The sequence below is a fragment of the Saccoglossus kowalevskii genome, chromosome 22, assembly GCF_978046115.1.
Source record: "Saccoglossus kowalevskii chromosome 22, keSacKowa6.1, whole genome shotgun sequence".
Lineage (NCBI taxonomy): Eukaryota > Metazoa > Hemichordata > Enteropneusta > Harrimaniidae > Saccoglossus > Saccoglossus kowalevskii.
In genome coordinates, this window is record NC_140662.1 from 15,012,621 (window position 1) to 15,034,377 (window position 21,757).

General features: G+C 33.1%; 1 protein-coding gene and 1 long non-coding RNA gene across 2 annotated transcripts in view; one reads left to right on the forward strand and one right to left on the reverse strand.

Moving 5' to 3' along the window:
* The first annotated feature begins 508 nt into the window (after positions 1-508).
* Positions 509-21,757, forward strand: part of LOC102805016 (uncharacterized) — a 67,274-nt gene continuing 46,025 nt past the window's right edge. The window contains exon 1 of the mRNA XM_078011363.2: positions 509-717. Coding sequence (XP_077867489.2) covers positions 551-717 — 167 coding nt within the window. The 5' untranslated portion in view covers positions 509-550. The remainder of the gene's footprint in view (positions 718-21,757) is intronic.
* Positions 20,083-21,247, reverse strand: LOC146729035 (uncharacterized). Its single transcript, XR_014928215.1, has 2 exons — positions 21,114-21,247; positions 20,083-20,673 (listed from the first exon to the last, which is right to left on the reverse strand). It is a non-coding gene; the product is annotated as an uncharacterized LOC146729035 (long non-coding RNA).

Here is a 21,757-nt window from a genome sequence, read left to right on the forward strand (position 1 = left end):
AAACAAAATATATTATATAATTACACATAAATTATTTGAAGCTAGTAAAAAAAAAAATTCCTACTAATTCTCAGATGACTAATAAATAAGTGAATTGTAGAAAAAAAATTATTCTGAAAATTTGATTTTAACGAATTTCTGAATTGTTTTGTATGACAGCCACCGTAACTCAATGTACTTTTATTGAATTTGCTGGTAATCACTCATCCAACCCAACTGTCTTTCTATTCTTCTGGAAATTATGCCAATAGACTTCATTTGTAGTCAGTGTCATGCCCCAACCATTTTGCCTTTCCTTTCTGCATACTTAATGTTGTGGTTGGACGTCATTAGATATATTCATTGGCGTACAAGAGTAAAACACTTGCTTTTTCAGTCGCTCTGAGTCATTGGCAAGTTAACGTTGTTTGTGCTCTGCATTCATTCTCACTCAAGAATGCTTCCCGGAAGCACGCACAAATACATACGCACGAATTTCTAATCGTGTAACGTGTGAGCTCTATTCGCGGCGTGTAACCGGCCCATGGGTTATATAAGTGAATCTATCTCAATGGAGGCTCTGTTTCTCACCAGATACCTGGAGTATAGTCTTGACTTAGAAGACAGGATGGGACGTAAAATAAACCTGGCACATCTTTCCGAAGATGAATGTCGGACCATTTTAGAAGTCATCCAGCGAGATTTCAAATTACGCCAAGGAGAAGAAAAACGAATCAAGTAAGTCTAATACGTTTTTATTGATAATACATGTACTTATCCCCATTTTGTGTGTTTGCTAAGATTCTGCTGCACTCACTCAACATTACTGGAATTACAATGTAGGTCTAAAATAACTATATACTGACTAACCAACTCTTTTTTATTTTCTGGATTTTATGACTCTTTTTCAATCTCTCAGACGTAATTTTTAAAAGAAAGCAATTGTATATTATATCGATAATTACTTGAAAAAAAGAAAAGAAATTACTCAGCGTTTGAATGATTTGGATAGATTGTGTATATTATTGAGCCGCTGTGATTCATCAGTCATTGAGTGCATTAATTGTAACATCTGTCTAGTGCAGAGTTCCTTCTACACATCAGAATGTAAAATTTGACTGACGAACGTCAGAAGTTTAAGATGTCACATATCTCTCGTTATGACCTCACACCATGTACATGTGCTGTGTACAACTATAGGTTTGGTGACGTTGCTTGAATTTTAAAATATTTTCCAGTCGAACACTCCGCACATTTTTATCTGATGTTGAATTGCTATTCCATTTTTTAAAGTGGTACATGTTTTGATTCTGTAAAAAACAAACAATGAATTTGAAATGCATTGAGTTATGTGTCATGTAACCCATATCAAGTACAACAATGGTGTGGTTTTAATATCCACAAAATATGATTTGTTTATGCTTGATATTATTTTCAGGAAAAGAGTGTTGAGTGGGGGGGGGGGGGGGTATATGAGTAAAGTGAACAAAAAATTTTTTGTATGAAACCTTGCCCCCTTTCCAAACGGTCAGACATCCTTTTATTTATATAGGAGAACTTTCAGAAATGTATAAATGAAAATATTATTTGCCCATGGGTATGTATGTAATAACAGGGATTTTTTTAAACAAGGGAACAGGGGCGCAGTGCCCTCATGCCATGGACAATACCCTCTTTACCCTGGGGAGCAGATCCTCTGGCAACCATAAAATTCATCATGTGGCCACAGTCTTCAACTGTTACCTGTCTGATAGTAATTTTGGCCCCATGGAAGCCATAGAATGCTCCATTTTAACTTAGAATTATCAAAAACTCCACACCCTGGTAGGGAGAACATCTCCGCCACTTGGTGGTGCCGCTGAATTGCAGTGCTCCCTTTTGCAGTTTTTTTCTAGAAAAACCCCTGTAATAAAATAGACTAGATAAATCTGAACTCATCTTTGTCTTCACTTTATTGATTGCTAGTAATTTACATGTATATGCATGGTGAAGATTTAAAGGGCGGCAGTCGTCGCGCCGCTTCCTGTTCGATATGCGACTCATAGCGACGTATACAAAGCGTGTAAAATACATTGTTTATTTACATATAATTCGAACACACGCTGCGCGACGACCACCGCGCTTTAAGGTGAAGCTGTCTTAACAGTCGACCTCTGCTAGCATACACATCTTCTGTAGTTTTTAACCAGGAATTATTTGAATCTCATCGGTGTTCAGTTTTGACACATTTGCGATAGAAAATCTATTTTATGAAGAGCATGATGTATTTTGTCCTGATAATATCAATGTGAAAGATTGCTAGTTTCTATAACAAAAAGATTCGTTGTCGCGCCATGGACGTGCAAGATTTGTGTTAATTTTTCCCCAACCCATTGCATCAGTACTCTCCTATGGAATGCATGATTGTGAATTTTTATCTAGTCATGACTTTGACTAAATAGACTTTTTTAGTATGTTCAATTAATCCCCGGAATTATATAGTTAAACCTTGATACCGTTTCTTTCTTTGTATGTGTTGACCTGCCAAACAATTAAAAATATATATTGTGTTTTTTGTGTATGATTATTGACCATGGTTAATGTATTTCCAATTCATTAATTTGAGTCAAATAAAATATATTATACTATACTATATAATTTGAGCATACATGGCATAATTCATGTCCATCGTCATTTAATTTTCTATTTGCAAGTTCACCAAAATAAACCTCTTTGAATCCCTTTATTGTTATTTTTACTTAACAAATAAGGATGGACAATAAATGTCTATTTTATTACTAAAGGATGTACGATGTTATCTGAGTAATCTTGTATTTTAGATCTTCTTGTTATTCTTTACACTGGTGATGTGTTTTTATGCAGGTGTGGAGGAGGTCATTGACCATGTGGGTTTTCAGTCATCGAATTGATGACTCAAAGATGTTGTTTTTGTGATATATGTTTGGCGTAAAATAAAAATATTTTGGTTGTTTACTATTAAAACAGAATGTAATTAATGAGTAGAAAGTAATGAGCTATGCAAATGAGTTTGAATTATTAATGAGTTTCATTATTCAAAATTATCGGTGCGTATTAATTCAATTGTGCATTTATTAAGTGGATTATTTCATTGCATAAGTACTGTACTTTTTCCCCCCAGAGAATTTTTTTTTTTTTTTTTTCTTTTTTTTTCTTTTTTTTTTAATTTATAAAGTAGTAGCTTAGGTCAACATATCGGGTATGTAAATTTGTAGCAGTAAATATTTCACTGGTGTGCTTAAGAAATTTTTTACGAAATAGAAATTTTTAGTCAAGGGCTATTTGCTGGTATTTTTGTGTGTTTTGTTGATTGGTAAAATGTACCATATTAAAACCCAGTGAATATACAAGTTAATAAAAGAATCTATGGCTTCCTTAACAAGCCAGTGAATTGACAATTTTGTGAATATCCCTGCAACACCAAAGTAACTTTAATCCAATAAATATGTCTGCCTGTAGGATATTAGATGTGCATAGATGAAAAGTTTCGAGGGAAAAAAAAAATTATTTCTTTAATTTCTATGTGAAATTATGAAGCAACCATCGATATACTGTGGAATACTTTATTTTCGCTGGAATTAATTTTCGCTGAAAAGGCTTTTTGGCGTTTTTGCTTGGAATTTATTTTCACTGATTTTTGATGAGTTTAATGTGAAATATAGGAAAAAAAGTATATTCGCTGGATTTTATTTTCACGGAATCATCCCTTCAGCGAAAATAGCGAAAATAAATTCCAAGCGAAAATAAAGTATTCTACAGTATTTACCAATTTCCACTTTTAGTGGCATGGTACATTTCTTTCTAATCTGGAACACCCCGAGACAAACTTTGGATCTATGAATCTTGAGTCTATGAATCTATAGTTTTGTTTATTGACCACGCTAGAATTTGTTATATTGAATGAGAGAGAAACTGCTTTGAAAAACGAGATGTTTCATTTGTAACAAAATTGGCAATTTGAGTTCTACCTGTAATGCAATTTTAATGGCAGTAGATGAGTCATCTGTCCCGTCAGGTGTGCTGAAATTGAAGTGATATATCTGTAGTCATCACCTTTGTGTTTATTATATATAGGCTCAAGTTGCATTTAATACTAAAACCCATTGATTATTCATGTGTGTTTTCCAGACCAGTGAGTGTACATCGGGATTCGGTGGTTGAACTCTATCATTACATTGAGAACTCACATATTGCTGTGGAAACTTAATTTTGAAATTAGCTTTGTTTTAAAAACGCTGAATTAAATGTATATAACAGCATTTACAATTCAACTTATTGTCGTGGACGTCTTGTAGCATAATAACATTTTCAGACCGTTTCATGAAAAACTGAAATTGTCTACGTAAGCTAAAAAATCAGCAGTCTGAATGTGGGCAAAATAATGTAATTTCAAAATGCAAATCATTACTTGTCAGGCTACATACTGCATTATGGGTAAATACAAAATATAGCGATACAATCAACTGCTTGACTGCGACAAACCAGTCGTAATAAAGATTATAGCATGGAACACATGCAATGCAGGTAACTTTTGGTGGACGTTTTACGACCGTGATAAACAAGAAGAAAGATTGGGATTTCTGTAATAATTGCGTCAGACATTGTTAGCAAATAATGTTCTGTACGTGACAACTGGCACATGGATTAAAATTGTCAACTCGTACACTGACTAGACATTTTCGATTTTTACAGGCTTCACTGTTCAAACCGATTTGTTAGCAGTTTCTTATCATAGATCCCTTATATAGAAACTGAATCATCAAGTTCTAATTAATTTATGCAAAAACTGGGATAATTCTCTTCTCAATTAAATCTAATTTTAATTATTGATTAATAAGTATATTTGATGTTATGTGTTGTAAATTCTCTTGTTAACTACCACAGATCCTAGTCAATAAAAATCTGCCAATCAAAGTCTGCAGAGTCAAAATCGATTATGATTCTCGGAAATTTGAACTTCTGATGATTAAGAAGTTTAATTTCTGAAAAATAATTAATGTTGACATTGGTTCTCAAAAAAATTAACAAATTTATTGAGCATTGAATTATTTATTACTTTTCTGTATTTTAGAAATATCAATATTATTTTTTTAAAAAGAAATCACTACCTGCTACATTGTTTCAGGTTGTTAACAAAGCCATGATTGAAAACTCAACAAAACGAAATTAGCAAAAAACAAGTTGTAAGTCTCTACATATGCGCATGGATTAGTTTTTGCCTTGTTGAACTTTGATCAGCTAGCGATCATTTTAGTCCTAAAAAAGATAACAAAATAGTTCCTTTAATTTGTGTAAGAATTTCATCGCATGTCACATCGTTTTCTTACAATATGTGTGTATCCTTATTTTATAAATTTTTGTACTTATCTTAATTTTTTTGTAGTTTTTGCTTACTGAATTATATTTAGTATTTACAAGTAGTACCGGTAGTATATACAATCAATTATTATTAGAGCAAGCTCTGCATATCGAGTTGCACTCAAAAAGAGCAAAATTTTATTGACGCCCGCGTGCTCAATCCACTCATGATGGCAAGAAAGATAATTGCATTCATTTAGTTTTTACGTGACATCTATATTAACCTTCATCATTTACAGGTGTATTTGTAACAGAGTTTCTGATTGGTTAATATGCATATCCACTAATTGATCATCAGCATTTTCAGCCAATTATATAAACTGTTTGTAAATCAAGACCTGACTGACCCATTTCGTTAGCGAGGATATATAAAGGAGACATCCTATAAGATGGAATCATATTGATTATGTCTGTTCCTCCATCCTACTAGAATTTTAATGAAGTTGCAGATAACATGCAATGATTTTCCTGCAAGCAAATTGTGTAGTTAATATCGAGATTGTTACGATAACATTTTATACTCAAATCACAGATTACAATATATTTAAACCAACTTTCAAATCTACATGTATAGTAGTTGAATGATTTATTTGCATTTCATGTCTACATTTATTTGAAAATTGATTATAATATCTAATTTGGAATTCTGTATGCGTTACATACATTGTAGTACACATGTAACTGGTTATTGTAATTCCATGACTGTAAAACATTTTATTTTGCTAGGAATTGTGATGGTTTAATGGCTCTCAAGTGAATGGTATTTACGAAAATTGATGAAACCCCAGTTAAATTTCACTACTACAAATTTTTTTGTAATACACTGATTTGGCAATATTATGTACCACATCATGCACTCAATAGGGAGACCAAAGCCAGTGACTGAGATCCATTCGCTAATGGATGGGACTTTAAGGGAACTGATTTGAAGTCCACAATTTAAGTGCCTGTGTGAAACAACAATGACATTTATGTTTGTAACTGACTCATTTATGTTTGTAACTGACTCATTTATGTTTGGAACTGACTCATTTATGTTTGGAACTGACTCATTTATGTTTGTAACTGACTCATTTATGTTTGGAACTGACTCATTTATGTTTGGAACTGACTCATTTATGTTTGTAACTGACTCATTTATGTTTGTAACTGACTCATTTATGTTTGTAACTGACTCATTTATGTTTGGAACTGACTCATTTATGTTTGGAACTGACTCATTTATGTTTGGAACTGACTCGTTTATGTTAATTTATGTTTGGAACTGACTCATTTATGTTTGGAACTGACTCATTTATGTTTGGAACTGACTCATTTATGTTTGAAACTGACTCATTAATGTTTGAAACTGACTCATTTATGTTTGGAACTGACTCAAAACTATGTGTATGCAATAGTGCATTTATATTACAGATGCACGTCTAGGACCCAATACAACTGCAAACTGCTGAAAAACATTATTTCGAATAACCGCCAACTTTACATCCAAATTATAGCGAACATGTACAATCTTCCTGTCACCCATCTACGTACATCCTAGCAACGCTCCGTTGCTGTGAAATCATTTAATCAGTTCTCTACTTAGTTACAGTCCAAGGAATATATGACAGATCTCTGTATGTATTGCATCCTGGTATCGGTTTGTAAAAGAGAATAATTTCCTGTTTGAACTGCGAGCCAAAATTAGAATTTTGGGATTAATGGTTGCATGTGCGGGATTCTGTAGATCATTTGGTGTAATCACTTTGTTCTTTAATCAATAGCTTGACATCATTACTGCTCTCACATTGTCAATAATCAATGAACTTTGCTCAGATCCACAGACCCTCTTGGGTTAATAAGGTTGATCTTTTATTAACCTGTTTAATTTATAGACAGTTTCAAGACTGTTTGATGATATAAATTATTTAGTTTATTTTCTGGTTTGATGAGAATTAATACAAATTTATAAAATAGTATTATTTTCTTTATTATCCCACTGAGGTTTTGAAAATGCATGGTGTTATTTAGCTCTTAGTAAAAATTGAACAAATCCGAAAGCATTCAATTTTCAAGCAGTCATTTATATAAGTTGAATATGGCTTCTGTATACTATCATGTACATTATCACCAATTTTAGATGAACCTTACATGTTTTTAAAATTAATTTTGAATGAATAATATATATAAATTATAAAAAGGAATGTTTCATGTTAAATTATTCATGGTTTACAGTCTTACATCTTTTGCCCTCTCTATTCTCTTGTGGTGTTTGTCATCGCCTTCCCTTAGATGAACAAGATGAGTTTAATCAAACCTTGTAGCATGATCATGCTTACTGGGTTACTGCAACACAGCATAATTTGTTCGATATTCAGACAAAAATGGCCCTTTGATGGCCATTTCTTTTTATTCATGCCACACAGATTCCTTACTCATAATTTTACCTGATTTATTTCAAAGCTTGCACACAGGTATTATACTCATAGGTAATACTAGTACTATTAATAGTTTGTGTTGTTTTGTTATTTGATTCAAATGTGTTGAATCAACTGCCATTTTGTCTAAAATCATGAAATCCAGTTCCATGAACCATTATTTGGTTACAGCTGCACATCATATTAGTTTCTCTAGAATACAATGGTTGGTTCTGTTCAATGCTGGCACATGGATGATGCACATATGCCCTCTTGTAGAGTTGATTGACTGCTGGTAAAACTGTCGTCAATGCTTGATTTACTATGGAAACTGAAAAACAACACACATCTTCTACATGTACATTTGCAAATAGCATTAATATCAACAATGTTTTCTGATCACTAAAACTTAGCAGATTAAAAAAAAACTAAAATTATAAAATTGCCAAAATTGCCATGGAAACATGATTTTAATTTTGTTATTGTTGATGATCTATATTTGATTACATGTATAAGTCCTGTTGATCCAAATTCACAGATTGACCTCCCTAGGGTAGCGGTAAGTTGTAAAATGAAAATGAGCTTCACGGTCGAGTGTTGTCTGTTTCCCACCTGACTTCATATCCTTTTCGAGATCTTTTGAAATGTACATTACATGCCTCAAAACAAGGAAGCTTTTAACAATTTTTACAAGTCCTCTGTGTGAGCGAAAATAATCTAAACAGGAAGTGAATGTAGTTATAAATTCTCGCTTGAGAAACCACATGCATATATAATATTTATGATACCATATTTTTTCTATTAGACGTGCTTGTCCAAGTGCCTTGTCAAAAAAAAAATGCATGTAGTAGTCTAACATTGTGCCACCTTAGCATCAAATTCTATCATATACAGTATACTGTAAAATGACTAATTTTCACTGGGTTTAAATTTCGCTGATTTACCATTTCAGGCATATTCAGTGGGTTTTATTAAATTCACGGTTTTATCATTTAGATAATGTGTTCTGTGCTAAGTTTTACATATTCACTGGGTTTTAATTTAGTGCATTTTCCAGTCAGTTGGATCTCGTCAAATAAAATAATATAAATGTCTTTACATAAACTCACAATTTAAATCAAAGTTGGTTGGATCTCATCAAATAAAATAAATGTCTTTACATAAACTCACAATTTAAATCAAAGTTGGTTGGATCTGGTCAAATAAAATAAATGTCTTTACATAAACTCTCAATTTAAATCAAAGTTGGTTGGATCTGGTCAAATAAAATAAATGTCTTTACATAAACTCACAATTTAAATCAAAGTTGGCTGGATCTCGTCAAATAAAATAAATGTCTTTACATAAACTCTCAATTTAAATCAAAGTTGGTTGGATCTCGTCAAATAAAATAAAATAAAATAAATGTCTTTACATAAACTCACAATTTAAATCAAAGTTGGTTGGATCTCGTCAAATAAAATAAATGTCTTTACATAAACTCTCAATTTAAATCAAAGTTGGTTGGATCTGGTCAAATAAAATAAATGTCTTTACATAAACTCACAATTTAAATCAAAGTTGGTTGGATCTCGTCAAATAAAATAAATGTCTTAACATAAACTCACAATTTAAATCAAAGTTGGTTGGATCTCGTCAAATAAAATAAATGTCTTTACATAAACTCACAATTTAAATCAAAGTTGGTTGGATCTCGTCAAATAAAATAAATGTCTTTACATAAACTCACAATTTAAATCAAAGTTGGTTGGATCTCGTCAAATAAAATAAATGTCTTTACATAAACTCACAATTTAAATCAAAGTTGGTTGGATCTCGTCAAATAAAATAAATGTCTTTACATAAACTCACAATTTAAATCAAGTTGGTTGGATCTCGTCAAATAAAATAAATGTCTTTACATAAACTCACAATTTAAATCAAAGTTGGTTGGATCTCGTCAAATAAAATAAATGTCTTTACATAAACTCACAATTTAAATCAAAGTTGGTTGGATCTCGTCAAATAAAATAAATGTCTTTACATAAACTCACAATTTAAATCAAAGTTGGTTGGATCTCGTCAAATAAAATAAATGTCTTTACATAAACTCTCAATTTAAATCAAAGTTGGTTGGATCTCGTCAAATAAAATAAATGTCTTTACATAAACTCACAATTTAAATCAAAGTTGGTTGGATCTCGTCAAATAAAATAAATGTCTTTACATAAACTCACAATTTAAATCAAAGTTTGTTGGATCTCGTCAAATAAAATAAATGTCTTTACATAAACTCTCAATTTAAATCAAAGCTGGTTGGATCTCGTCAAATAAAATAAATGTCTTTACATAAACTCACAATTTAAATCAAAGTTGTTGGATCTCGTCAAAGATTCCACAGTTTAGCACTCGGATATTTGAGTGTCTTTTTGGTGAACTATTGCCACCATTTTTTTGTCAAAATCAAACTATGTTTTATCAAATTTTGATCAAAACCTGTAAGCAATGTAAATTTGTCCATTTTGCCCAAAATTAAGAAAGATATTTATGAAAAATACATCCATTCACTAACAAATGCGACTTTGGGTGAGCCTGGTTGACGCCAGGATCAGGGTTTGCGCTAATGTTTCCGCAAGACGAGTTCCACTTTTAAATTTTAAGAAATTGAAATTGGACCTCAGCTTGCCTGGAAAACTTGGTCCCTCTTCAATAATCCGGGGTATGGGGTAATAATAATATGGGGTTAACACAATCCCTGCAGGATAGCACATTAAAATTGTCATTTGATAAGGAAATGGCCTCACAGCCCTGTCATGTAGTCCCAAACATGATTATGACTTCTGTGGCTATAATACACTATGTGTCAACACTAACAATTTGCAAAGTCAGGAGAGACAACAGTGACATTCAATGTCTGACACTGTCGCCTGGCACAAAAAAAAAAAAATTGTGTACATTATGTTGTACCAAATTGTGGCGGGAAATTATAGCCTTGAAAAGGTTAATAAATATTTATGCATAAATTATGTTAATATTTAAAACCCACTATTTAGGAATGATACACAGCAGCATGTCGGCTTGCATAATGATTAAATCTTTAATGTGTATTTCAACAATTATTTTGTTTTCACTAAAATAATTATAAAACTGTTTTTGCTCCATTTATTTGCATATTCATAAACAGTCTTAGTAAAATTTGCATTAGTGTACTTCTCCACCAAAATACGCATTTTTGTCTTACACTTGCCTCTTCATGAGAGACAGTAATAAAGCAAATATGATAAAAAAACGTGGATTCTTACTAAAAAAAAAATTTATGCATTTCTAATAGAGAAAGTACTATACATCGTTTATATTGTTATTCCCTGGACATCTCAGAATTCTCCTCTGTCTCATCCGTCATGGTTACAGCATCCTCTCTAGAGTACGAGCTTAGAAATAACATTTCTTCATCAGCGTATCCTAGCATCCCATTATAGCTGTTCTCCACCTCTTTGTGATCGTTCTACTGACACTCTAATTACACAAACCGTGAGATGGTGTTACTTGAATGCTATCAGACTTACTACTATTATTAGAAACGCCTCATTCTGTGCGCTGATGAGAATTGTATAGAAGTCAACTGAACCTGACATGGCAGCTAGTCGACTTCTTTATTGATAGCTTTAAGTCTTTGGAGACTCAGATAAAATACAGTACGTCTAACTAAACCCATGTAATATCCATTCCGCCCGATGACAGCTAATCTATTGTTGTTCCATTTTGTCACGTTGGAAACTACCCGGTAGCACATGGGATTTGACTGTGTCCCACTATGTGGAATATTCGTATTTTGAGATCTTTGAAAAGTGGATAATGTATTGTAATGAGGTATTATAAAATGAAATGCTCACATTAATTTGATGAATTTGTGTCTGTAAAGGCACTTTTTAGACACCAGCCTGTATGAACTATTGCCTGTTTTTTTTTGTTTTCTACATGTATGTAAAAAGGCCTGAATTTTAGATATTTTTCAACTGTGTATTTATGGGCTGTTGAGATCATTTTCATATCACTAGGCTTAGGTTGAAATAAAAAAATTGAAGAGAATCCATTGTTGAAAGGTGGTGGTCGACATGTATTTAAATTTTATGCAAAGAAACAAACTATTTTGCATGTACATGTACGTGGAACAAGTATTGAACAGGACTGCATGGCCACGACCACTAGACTCTATAAATGTATATAGACATAATTGGGATTGTTGGATCCGCTGCATAAAAAATCAAAAACAAAATAATTATTCTATTTTTTCATCAAAGTTTTGTTTTTTGTGGATTGTTGGTAATTAATTTATGCATCGCTTACTAAAGGCCACCATGCATAGCCAAAATGAATGGGAAAAAATTGCGACATGGGGCTGGGCATGGTGTTAAGTCACTTTCTCTTAAAACATAATATGTGTCTGGATGTTAGCGTGAAGCGTTGTTTGAAATCATTTGAGCAGGAAATTTTGTTTTAATGTCATGAGAAAAATGGAAAATTTTTACAAACGTTCAACATTTCAGGGTGTTCTCATCACGGATGATTCACATGCATAGATGCTCTCAAAATTTAAAAGGAATGATTCCTCCATTTTCTTTTGTTTGTCGCTGTCTGCAATTTCCGTCTGGTGGATTGGACTTTAAGTGGTTGTCTTTCATAGCTTGATGGGTTGCCTGTAAATTATGTTGTTGTTCAGGAAAATGGAAGTCATCAGGCTGCAAACCAGACTGATAGACAGATCACTATAGTCATTATGTTTGAATTTCATACACTGTGAATATGATCTTTGTATTTTAAATCCGGTTTTATATTAAAACAAGTTGTTGTTTGAGGGGATCATGCAGTTGTACAATATACAGTAGTATTGTTAAGCAAGTACCTTCCCGGCAATAGACATTGATAAGTACAGTATATTCGAATATCTTGTAAATGAGAGTCGGGTACCTGAACTTTTATTTCATTTTTATCATGTATTTAATTTTTATACATACCTTCAGCTTCTCAATAACTAAATGGGGTATTCCACACAATCAAGTACCGGTAGATGTAATTTTATGTGTACCAGGACAAAACTGAATGTGCCAGACTGTGTATACTTTTAATGACGTTATAGAAAATTTTATATGCAAAATGTTTTGCTGGTACAATATATGTTGGTTATTTTAATGACAGAAATGCAACTGTTAAAAAATACCTATATCAGTATTTTGACAGAATTTCAAGTCATCACTACCAAAAATGTCAAAATTACAGTTTGGAAGGAAATTTCTGGCTATGGTTTTCTACCCACCCCCCCTCCTTCCCCCAGGAAGTTTTCAAGCCCTGCTTGTGCCTATAGTAAAGCATTGCAGTAGTAATGTGCTTGTGTATATTTGGATTTCATGTATAAACCAATTTCAGAGGTGTTGTCGGGACTCTTATCGTACATGACGTACGTGGCACGGTGACTATTGCTTTAAGTACCTACTTGATTGATACCCGTACATAGTTTTCATTTCTCGTAAATATTATAAATATTGATTTTCGGAAATATTGATTTTTTTTTTACAGTATATTACCGGTATGTTTCTACCCTGTATTTAAAACATGACATCAATATCAAATTCAGATCCTGACCTGTGACCTTTTGGTGTGGTCATGGTGACAAACATACCAGCAAAGTAACTGACCTACAAACCTTCAAGGACCTCAAAGCTCCCTACTAGTATTGAACTGAGTGCCTTTTCTTTTAAAATCTAGCATAGTTCACGAGGGTTGCTTAAATTAATATTCTACAGTTTATTTCCCCACCCAATACACATCTCAATATTTGATACATGCGCGTATCCTCAGGGGCGGACATCTGGGCATTTTCTACCGCCTGGCAACCCTCGCGGTGAAAACAAAGACCAAAAACTCGCAGAAAACGGTACTTTGCGATGGTTGTTGAGAGTCACCTGAACAGTGTAACAAGATTAGCCCTACGTGTGTAACATATATGAATTTGGTTGTTCAGGATTACTTCAAAATTGAGTTTGTGCTGTTTTCTCAAGTTTTCACCGGCGTTCCACAGCAGCGCGCACAAAGCCCATAGAAATACGTGGTACAGTGGTGCGCGTCTTAGCAACGTAGAACGTCCGTGACGTAGCTCCGCCCCCGAGGATATATCGGCCAAGGTATGGTACCTTACAGATTTGCCCAATGGGATGCAAATTTTTACTCGGCAGCAGAACAGGCATACATACATACATATACTCTTGCATGCATATGTACCTGAATTTGCTTTCTAGATACCTCAAATAATTTAATAACATAGAACTACAGTAAATATAGATTTATAAACATACACTGCTCAGTAGGACAAGTGAACATGCACATATACATGTGTAAGGTGTTGAATCTTGTCGCAACGAGAGGCTGTAGCTCAAATTGGCAATCATTAACCTGGTCATTTCAACGTTCATTCTTCATGTAGACGTAGAGACGACTCGGTAATTTATCACTTAAATTGGCCGCAGTGGAAATTACAGCCATTATTGTCACTAGATGGCATGTGACCAAGTTTTTGATTATGCTTGATACAGTTCTTTGTACATTTAATTCCAGCAGCTTTTGTACAGTAGAATGTATGCTGATTACATACATAAAAGTTTCTATTCTGACTTTTTTTTCTCCATTTTTTTAATACCCTGCCTTTCTACGCTAGTGTACTTTGGATTTAACAGATTCTTTTTAAATGTGTTAGTTTTGGTGTTGATTGAAATTGTCTATTTGTAAAGGGATTTTCGTGGATATATCAGGATCGTTTATTGTGTAAACTCACGAATATAGGAATTCGTGTTTCTGGATGTACATGTTCGTGACGACTAAAAACGTTTCCTTGAAATTATTGTACTTCAATGGAATAGGAAGTTTCTTATTAGCAAATTTAATTGTGCAATTTTCATGATTAAAATCTTTGTATATAAAAAAAAGCAAAAACCAAATAAATAAGTGAAATCTGGAATTTTTAAATGACTTAGGGAGCACAAAATGCAAATTCTGGACCACTTAACTCTTGTGAAAAACTTCAAATTATTGAAAATGAATACTACTTAGAATGTCACATGGTTGTCCAGCATAAATATACAAATAAAAATAAACATTGCTGCAGTAGTAGCTAGAAATTAGTTATTCTGGAAATCCCATTCATTATTTTTAATTTTTTCAAGTAGTTAAAACAAAATACAGTTGGTCAGTGATAATTTTTTTTTCATTCATTGTTGCCATCAAGCATTCATGCAAAATAGATACAGTAGTGAAGCAGTGAGTATTTGAGTCACTTACTCATGGTTTTGTGAAGTGAAATATATTGTCTTTCTTATTTGTATTTGTCCATCATCAACGAAAATTTTTCACCATTCTTAAACTTTCATATTTGTTCTCACAATTTTTTATTATTGAGACCTGTAACCAATGAAAAAGTATGTTCATCAGGTTCAAAATCAACAGAAACTATAGAAAAATATATAAAAAAGTGTAAAATAGTGAAACAAAATTAAGAGGTGCAAACAGTATAGCCACAAATGCTCAAGGCAGTTTTCTGAGGATCCGTGACTTTGACATGGTTCTTTTTGGAGAAGTCATTTCTAATGATTTTAAAAAATACGTCTGTGACCAGTAAAGTGAGAGGTCAGACCTCAGCTGTGCACGTGTATATAGTGAACATCGCTTTTCGCATCATTAACGTTCTTCTACTGTATGTTTATTTTAAACGTCTACGTTGAGTAATGATGCAGTCAGGCAGCCCTTACTCATGAAGTACCCCACAATTTTTCCTAAGGTGAACTCTTCCCAGAATAAATTAACCACAGATGCGTAAAATATTGAGCTCACTATAGCGTCATTATATGATTAAAATACCGGATGGGTTGTTCCTTTCACAATTCTGATTCTAATTATTTCATAATGCTTATTAAATGTTTGAAAGTTATTTCACATAATAATGTTCTCACTCAATATTCATTATTAACTAACGTGGCATCTCTATGTTCAGTAAAAAATAAAAATACTATAGCGCCCTCTAGTAATGGTTAGCGCCCTCTTGGGGTCAGAATATTTTTTTCATCAAAATGATGAATGATGGGTAGGAAAGCAGATTGAACTCACATGTAGCTTAAAACACTACAGTTGTCACGCAGCATGTTTTCGAATTTTGTGCAACCGAAAAATTCATTTACACGTCGTACATATATGTAACTGTCGGTCTCTGGAATGCTGATTCTTGTCTAAACAGAAAACTGTATAATGCTGTATTATTGACCCAAGTAGAGTATATATAGGCTTCTAAACAACAGGGATTATTTTTTCGCAAGTCTCGCTGTAGTAAACAGCACGGGCAAACTTCGGTAAAATCATGTTTTCTTCAACTTGTACACTAATTATTTAGTACCAAATAAGATGTATGTGACTATGAAAATAAATAACGTCAAAGTTAAGATTTTGTCGATTAAAGATAAAAAAAAACCCACAAACCGGTAAACCGACTCGCTGCTAGGCATGAATATTTAAATTCTGTCAATCAATGTCACCTGTTGTCGATGCATAAATACATGTTGTAAACGTCTAATCTTCACAAACATTTATACAGTTTCATATCGAACATGACGCGGTACAATGACTGAAGCGATTTATCATAAAAGCAGCTAAAATCTCACTAAATGTTAAGCTCTGCTTATACTCTGTGTGTACATGTATATTCTCATGTTCATATATATGTAGGCTATTGGCCCATGGCAAAAAAATAGTATTTCTAGACTGACAAGCTGCAAATACATGTAAATTAGATGCTTTTCTTGACATGTACGTCGTATATTTCCTCTGTTTTCCTTATAAACAAATCATTTTAAGAACCTGCAGCAGGTGCTGTCAAGCTTCTAAATATAGATCTTTATTAGGTGCATTTTTGTTATTGCTTGATGTTTTGTTTGATTACAATGGCTTTAATGGAGTTCATTGATTCCATTTATTAAATGTGTGACACTGTATGCACTATGACATTTCCAAATCATCTCATGTCGACTTCAAATTTCCGGACAATTCTACTACTTTGATCCTTATACCCTTTGTGTTTGAAACATTGTACAAAGTGTGAAAAATACAATTATTTTTAGTATCTTAACCTTTTTAGCACTAGCTTTTCTTGCCAAATTTTTTTGCACTTTTTTTCTTGTATTCTTTAATATTTCTTGAAATGAACCCTAATTTTGAAGCCAACAGACAAAATTTACGTCAAATTTCAGTTTTTACTCAAAAAATTTTGCTATTTTTGTCCCAATCTTCTGAAAAAACTGCAGACTATAAACTGGACTATTTTGTGAATTTGTGATGAAAAAAGGGAACTGGTGGTGAAAAGGTTAACAATGCCAAAGTCATACAGTCCGCTTTTAAATTTCATAGTATATTTTTAAACATGCTGTATATGTCATTTGGAACTTGTATCGAACATGACACATTGTCACAACAAAAGTGTATCATAAGTACATACATGTATATACCTTTATTTCAATAGGTCTTAGGGACGATGTCAAAAGATCGATGTCAGATAAAAAACTTAATTCCTTTAGTTTTTTACCAAACCCCCTTACCCCCCACTGAAACTTAATTGATAAATATTGGTCATGGCGTCAGACTACATTCATCATTAAATACAAATTGATAATCGGACAGTAGTATTGCATAGCAGTTGGCTGTCGGGTGGGTGTAAAAAGATTTTACAAATGCACCGTATTTGATGCACAGATTTACACCCGAACCAAACCATTTTTCTGTTTTTTCCCTTTTCGGTTATTTCTGTCCATGATTGGATAGAAAAAAAACGAACTATAAATACTCCAAGATTTTTTTGACTTCATTAAAAAATAAAATTGTTTTTGTCGGATGGAAACTTTTTGAGGTCAAAACCCTCCACCCCCAAACTAAAGGAAATAAGTTTTTTATCCGACATCGATCTTTTGACGTCGTCCCTTAGTGACCAGATAATGTATATTATCGGTACATTCAAACCTGTGTGATTAATCACTCTATATAAAGACCACCTGACTGTAGTGACCGCTTTTAGGCAGTGCATGCACCATGACATAACGTACATGTGCATGTATGATCAACCTGTGTATTCTTTAGTTATCTGACCACATTTTCAGAAATATTGTGGCAGATTTTTCTTTTTTTTAAAGACCAAAATAATAATTAGCATTCTGTTTATAAAAATGTATGAGTTGAATCCATAAAAAAATATCCTACTTCCGTATATAAAGACCATTTTTCTATAAAGACATTTTAATGAGAAATCCCTTTGATGGTTTACTGTGCATAGTTTTGATTTTATTAATGTGAAGCATTTAATGAATTAAAAACATGGCACAAAAGGTACGCAGCTCTGCTCTTATAGCAAATGAATAGTTTTATGAATTATGGTTGAAAAAGTCTCATAAATACTAATGGAGAGTGTTTTTTTGTGAACTCAATTGGCAAAGTAAAGAGGTCATTTCCATCAACTGATTCAACCTGATGTACAGTGTACCTGTAAAGTACATGTACCGATATATGTAAAGCACTGATAGTATGGCTGCTTTTAATCATGTTAAGGCACTATTACCTGTAGTGACTGCTAGTTTAAAACATGTTTAAATCATTTTATGACACCTTGTTTTAGTATATTATTTTTAAATTAGTTCAAAAAAACGGTGTTACCACAAGATTGGCAAAACGAACGCTAAAATGGAAACAAATGTGCATATAAGTGGAATTTTGTCCATAAAACAAAATACTAAAACACTGAAATTTGTCTAAATTGAACACTGAAATGCTGAAATCTGTCTAAACTGAACACTGAAATCTGTCTAAACTGAACACTGAAATCTGTCTAAACTGAACACTGAAACACTGAAATCTGTCTAAATTGAATACTGAAATATGTCTTAACTGAACACTGAAATCTGTCTAAAGTGAACACTGAAATGCTGAAATCTGTCTAAACTGAACATTGAAATCTGTCTGAACTGAACACTGAAATGCTGAAATCTGTCTAATACTGAACACTGAAATGCTGAATTCTGTCTAAACTGAACACTGAAATCTGTCTAAACTGAACACTGAAATCTGTCTAAACTGAACACTGAAACACTGAAATCTGTCTAAATTGAATACTGAAATATGTCTTAACTGAACACTGAAATCTGTCTAAACTGAACACTGAATTCTGTCTAAACTGAACACTGAAATCTGTCTAAACTGAACACTGAAATCTGTCTAATACTGAACACTGAAACGCTGAAGTCTGTTCAAACTGAAATATATCTAAACTAAACACTGAATTTTGATATTGTAAATAATGCACGTTGCCATTTTCAATGCATTAACTAAATGTATGTGCAGGTCATGTGATAATTCCCACATCTACTTCATGTATTTTCTGTTAATGGATGCATTTCTAAGTACTACACAGTTCATTACAGAGATTCACATGAGTCACAAATGGATGTTGATGGAAGCTTTCATTTACAGAGATAATACTATCACTGTATAATGCTGGACGCTTTCATTTCTACATCTTTATGGTGCACTTACTTAATTCAACATGAAAGAAATCAAGTAAATAAAGACAGAACATCTGTCTGTCTGTTGGTTATTTATTCTTTGCTGGAAAGACAGAGGTGCCTTAAATAAATTAATTGTGTCATTTTCTCCCAAAAAGACTGGTATATATATTTTCTTTTCTACTGGGTTTAGTTTTTGATGAAAACCTCAATTTGAGTTGACATGTGTGCCCATTTTCATTGATTTATCATAAATTACATAATCAGGAAAAAAACGTTATCATTCAAAAATATTTTTACTGATTTATATACTTGAAGTGAAAATGACGCAAAAACAATTATTCTGTATAATCTTCTGTTATAATCATATCCTGATTTCTATGCATGTACCCGGTACATAGTATGCAATTTTACATTAGAATGTGTGTCTATTAGAAGTGCATTCCTAAAAACATTTACATACATGTAGACACATAAATGTACATGTACATTTTTATTTATTTTTTGAAGACCGACCTCTTCAGCAATCAACAAGATGCCTCATGTTGATTTTGAGGGACACCATTTTGACTCAGGACCCCTACAATTAGGCACACTAGTGCTCTCTCAACTTCATCAATACTATCAACAGGCCTCGAAAATTTTTTAAAAAATGTACTTGCCACAGGACAAGTAGATTTTTAATATCACTTGCCCTGATGAAAATTATGCTTGCCCAATTTTGCATAAGTGTGTATTGTAACATTATGTGAAGAAAACACACACGATTAGGATTAATGGAATACATTATTTATTTCATAACAGTTACATCATCACATTCACAAATATTGCTATTTGTTTACTGATATGATATTGTTCTCTGATTCATCATGCTGAAGAGCGTATCCATGTATATGTTTCGTCCTACCACTTTCAAGCCAATGTTGAATTGCTGGTAGTGGATTGAATTCTACTATGGTAGGCCCATGTAACATTGTACAAAGCAAAGCTTGTAAGGATGATTGCTTTAGACAGGAGCGGTTTGCAGTTTTGATTTGATTCATGTGAGAGAAACATCTCTCACAAGTAGCAGTACTGCAGCTAATTGTAAACATGATATCAACCAGCTTTAAGATAACATGCAGATTATGAGGCCTGATAGTGAGCAGATGCTGGTACATCTTATACATCCCAGTGACAGGTAGATCTTTCATCCTTGATTTTAAATTGGTGTACTGCTCAATGCCCAATGCCACTTCCTCCTCAGTAAACAGAGGACTGAAATCTCTATACCATGAAGTACAAGTTTATCCCTTTCTGCTGGCCAACGAGTTATGTCAAATGCTTCAAAGTAGGAGATAGGTGGCTCAAAGAAGTTGTCAAATCTGTAAACAAAAATGTATATGTAAATTAAAACAATATTAGTCAGCTGGATAACCATCTAACCTAGGAGTAAATCAACAAATTAATAGTACATGAATATAAACAAGAAAACGTTCAAGATCTTTGAAATATCCTAAGTTTATCAAATGAACAAATCTTCACAGTATATAGAAAAATTGAGGAAAATAAACATGCAAACCCAAAAATCATTCTAGTTAAATTAAATTAAATTTAAAATAAAATAAGTGTTATTGTTGCTTACTAGTATTACCATGGTAAATGCAAAAAAAAAGTATATTGTACATTTATATATTATAATTAATTATTATACTCAAAGGCAATTATGTACATAACACGCATATTGAATAATCCAGTAAATATTTGTTTAGACGAAAATAATAAAATTGTGAATAATAAGTAATTTAAAATTATTAACACTGACCTGTTTGATATATCCAAGATGTGCCAATTCCTCGTCCAGAATTTATGCAACTAACTTTAAATCCCGTCTCTGTTTTGGGCTGTAGTGATAAAAGTTAAAGAGGCCTTTCACAGTGTTCTCAAACTTGTTTATTTCGGGAAGATACTTGACACTGTCAAGCACAGCGAGCTCTAACTTGTGAGCAATACAGTGCACTGGTATAACATAGGGTGCCTCCAATATATGGGCAACAACTCCCGACTTCCGTCCTTGCATGACGGATGCGCCATCAAAATTAGCACAGACTAATTTAGGTCCAGGCTTGTCACGTGAAGTCATATTTTCCATGTTGAGATTGACAGAGCTCAGGTCGTCTTTGATCGCTTCGTACACACCAAGTGCATGGGAATGAGCCGGCGCTTCGATGCTTACCATCGTCGTTACTGGTACGCCCTTGGAAACGTAACGAACAAAGATATTGTCTTGTTCGATTATGCTGACTGACATCGGCACTGCCGTCAGCTAATACTGACAAGAAAGCTGCATCTTGAATTTCGTGGATGTTGTTTTTCTTGATGACAGCGGCGATATGTGTTAGGAAAGCACTTGCAGATTTGTCGTTCTGGTAGTTATCGCCGATCTCTGCTCCGATTTTCCTCAACAGG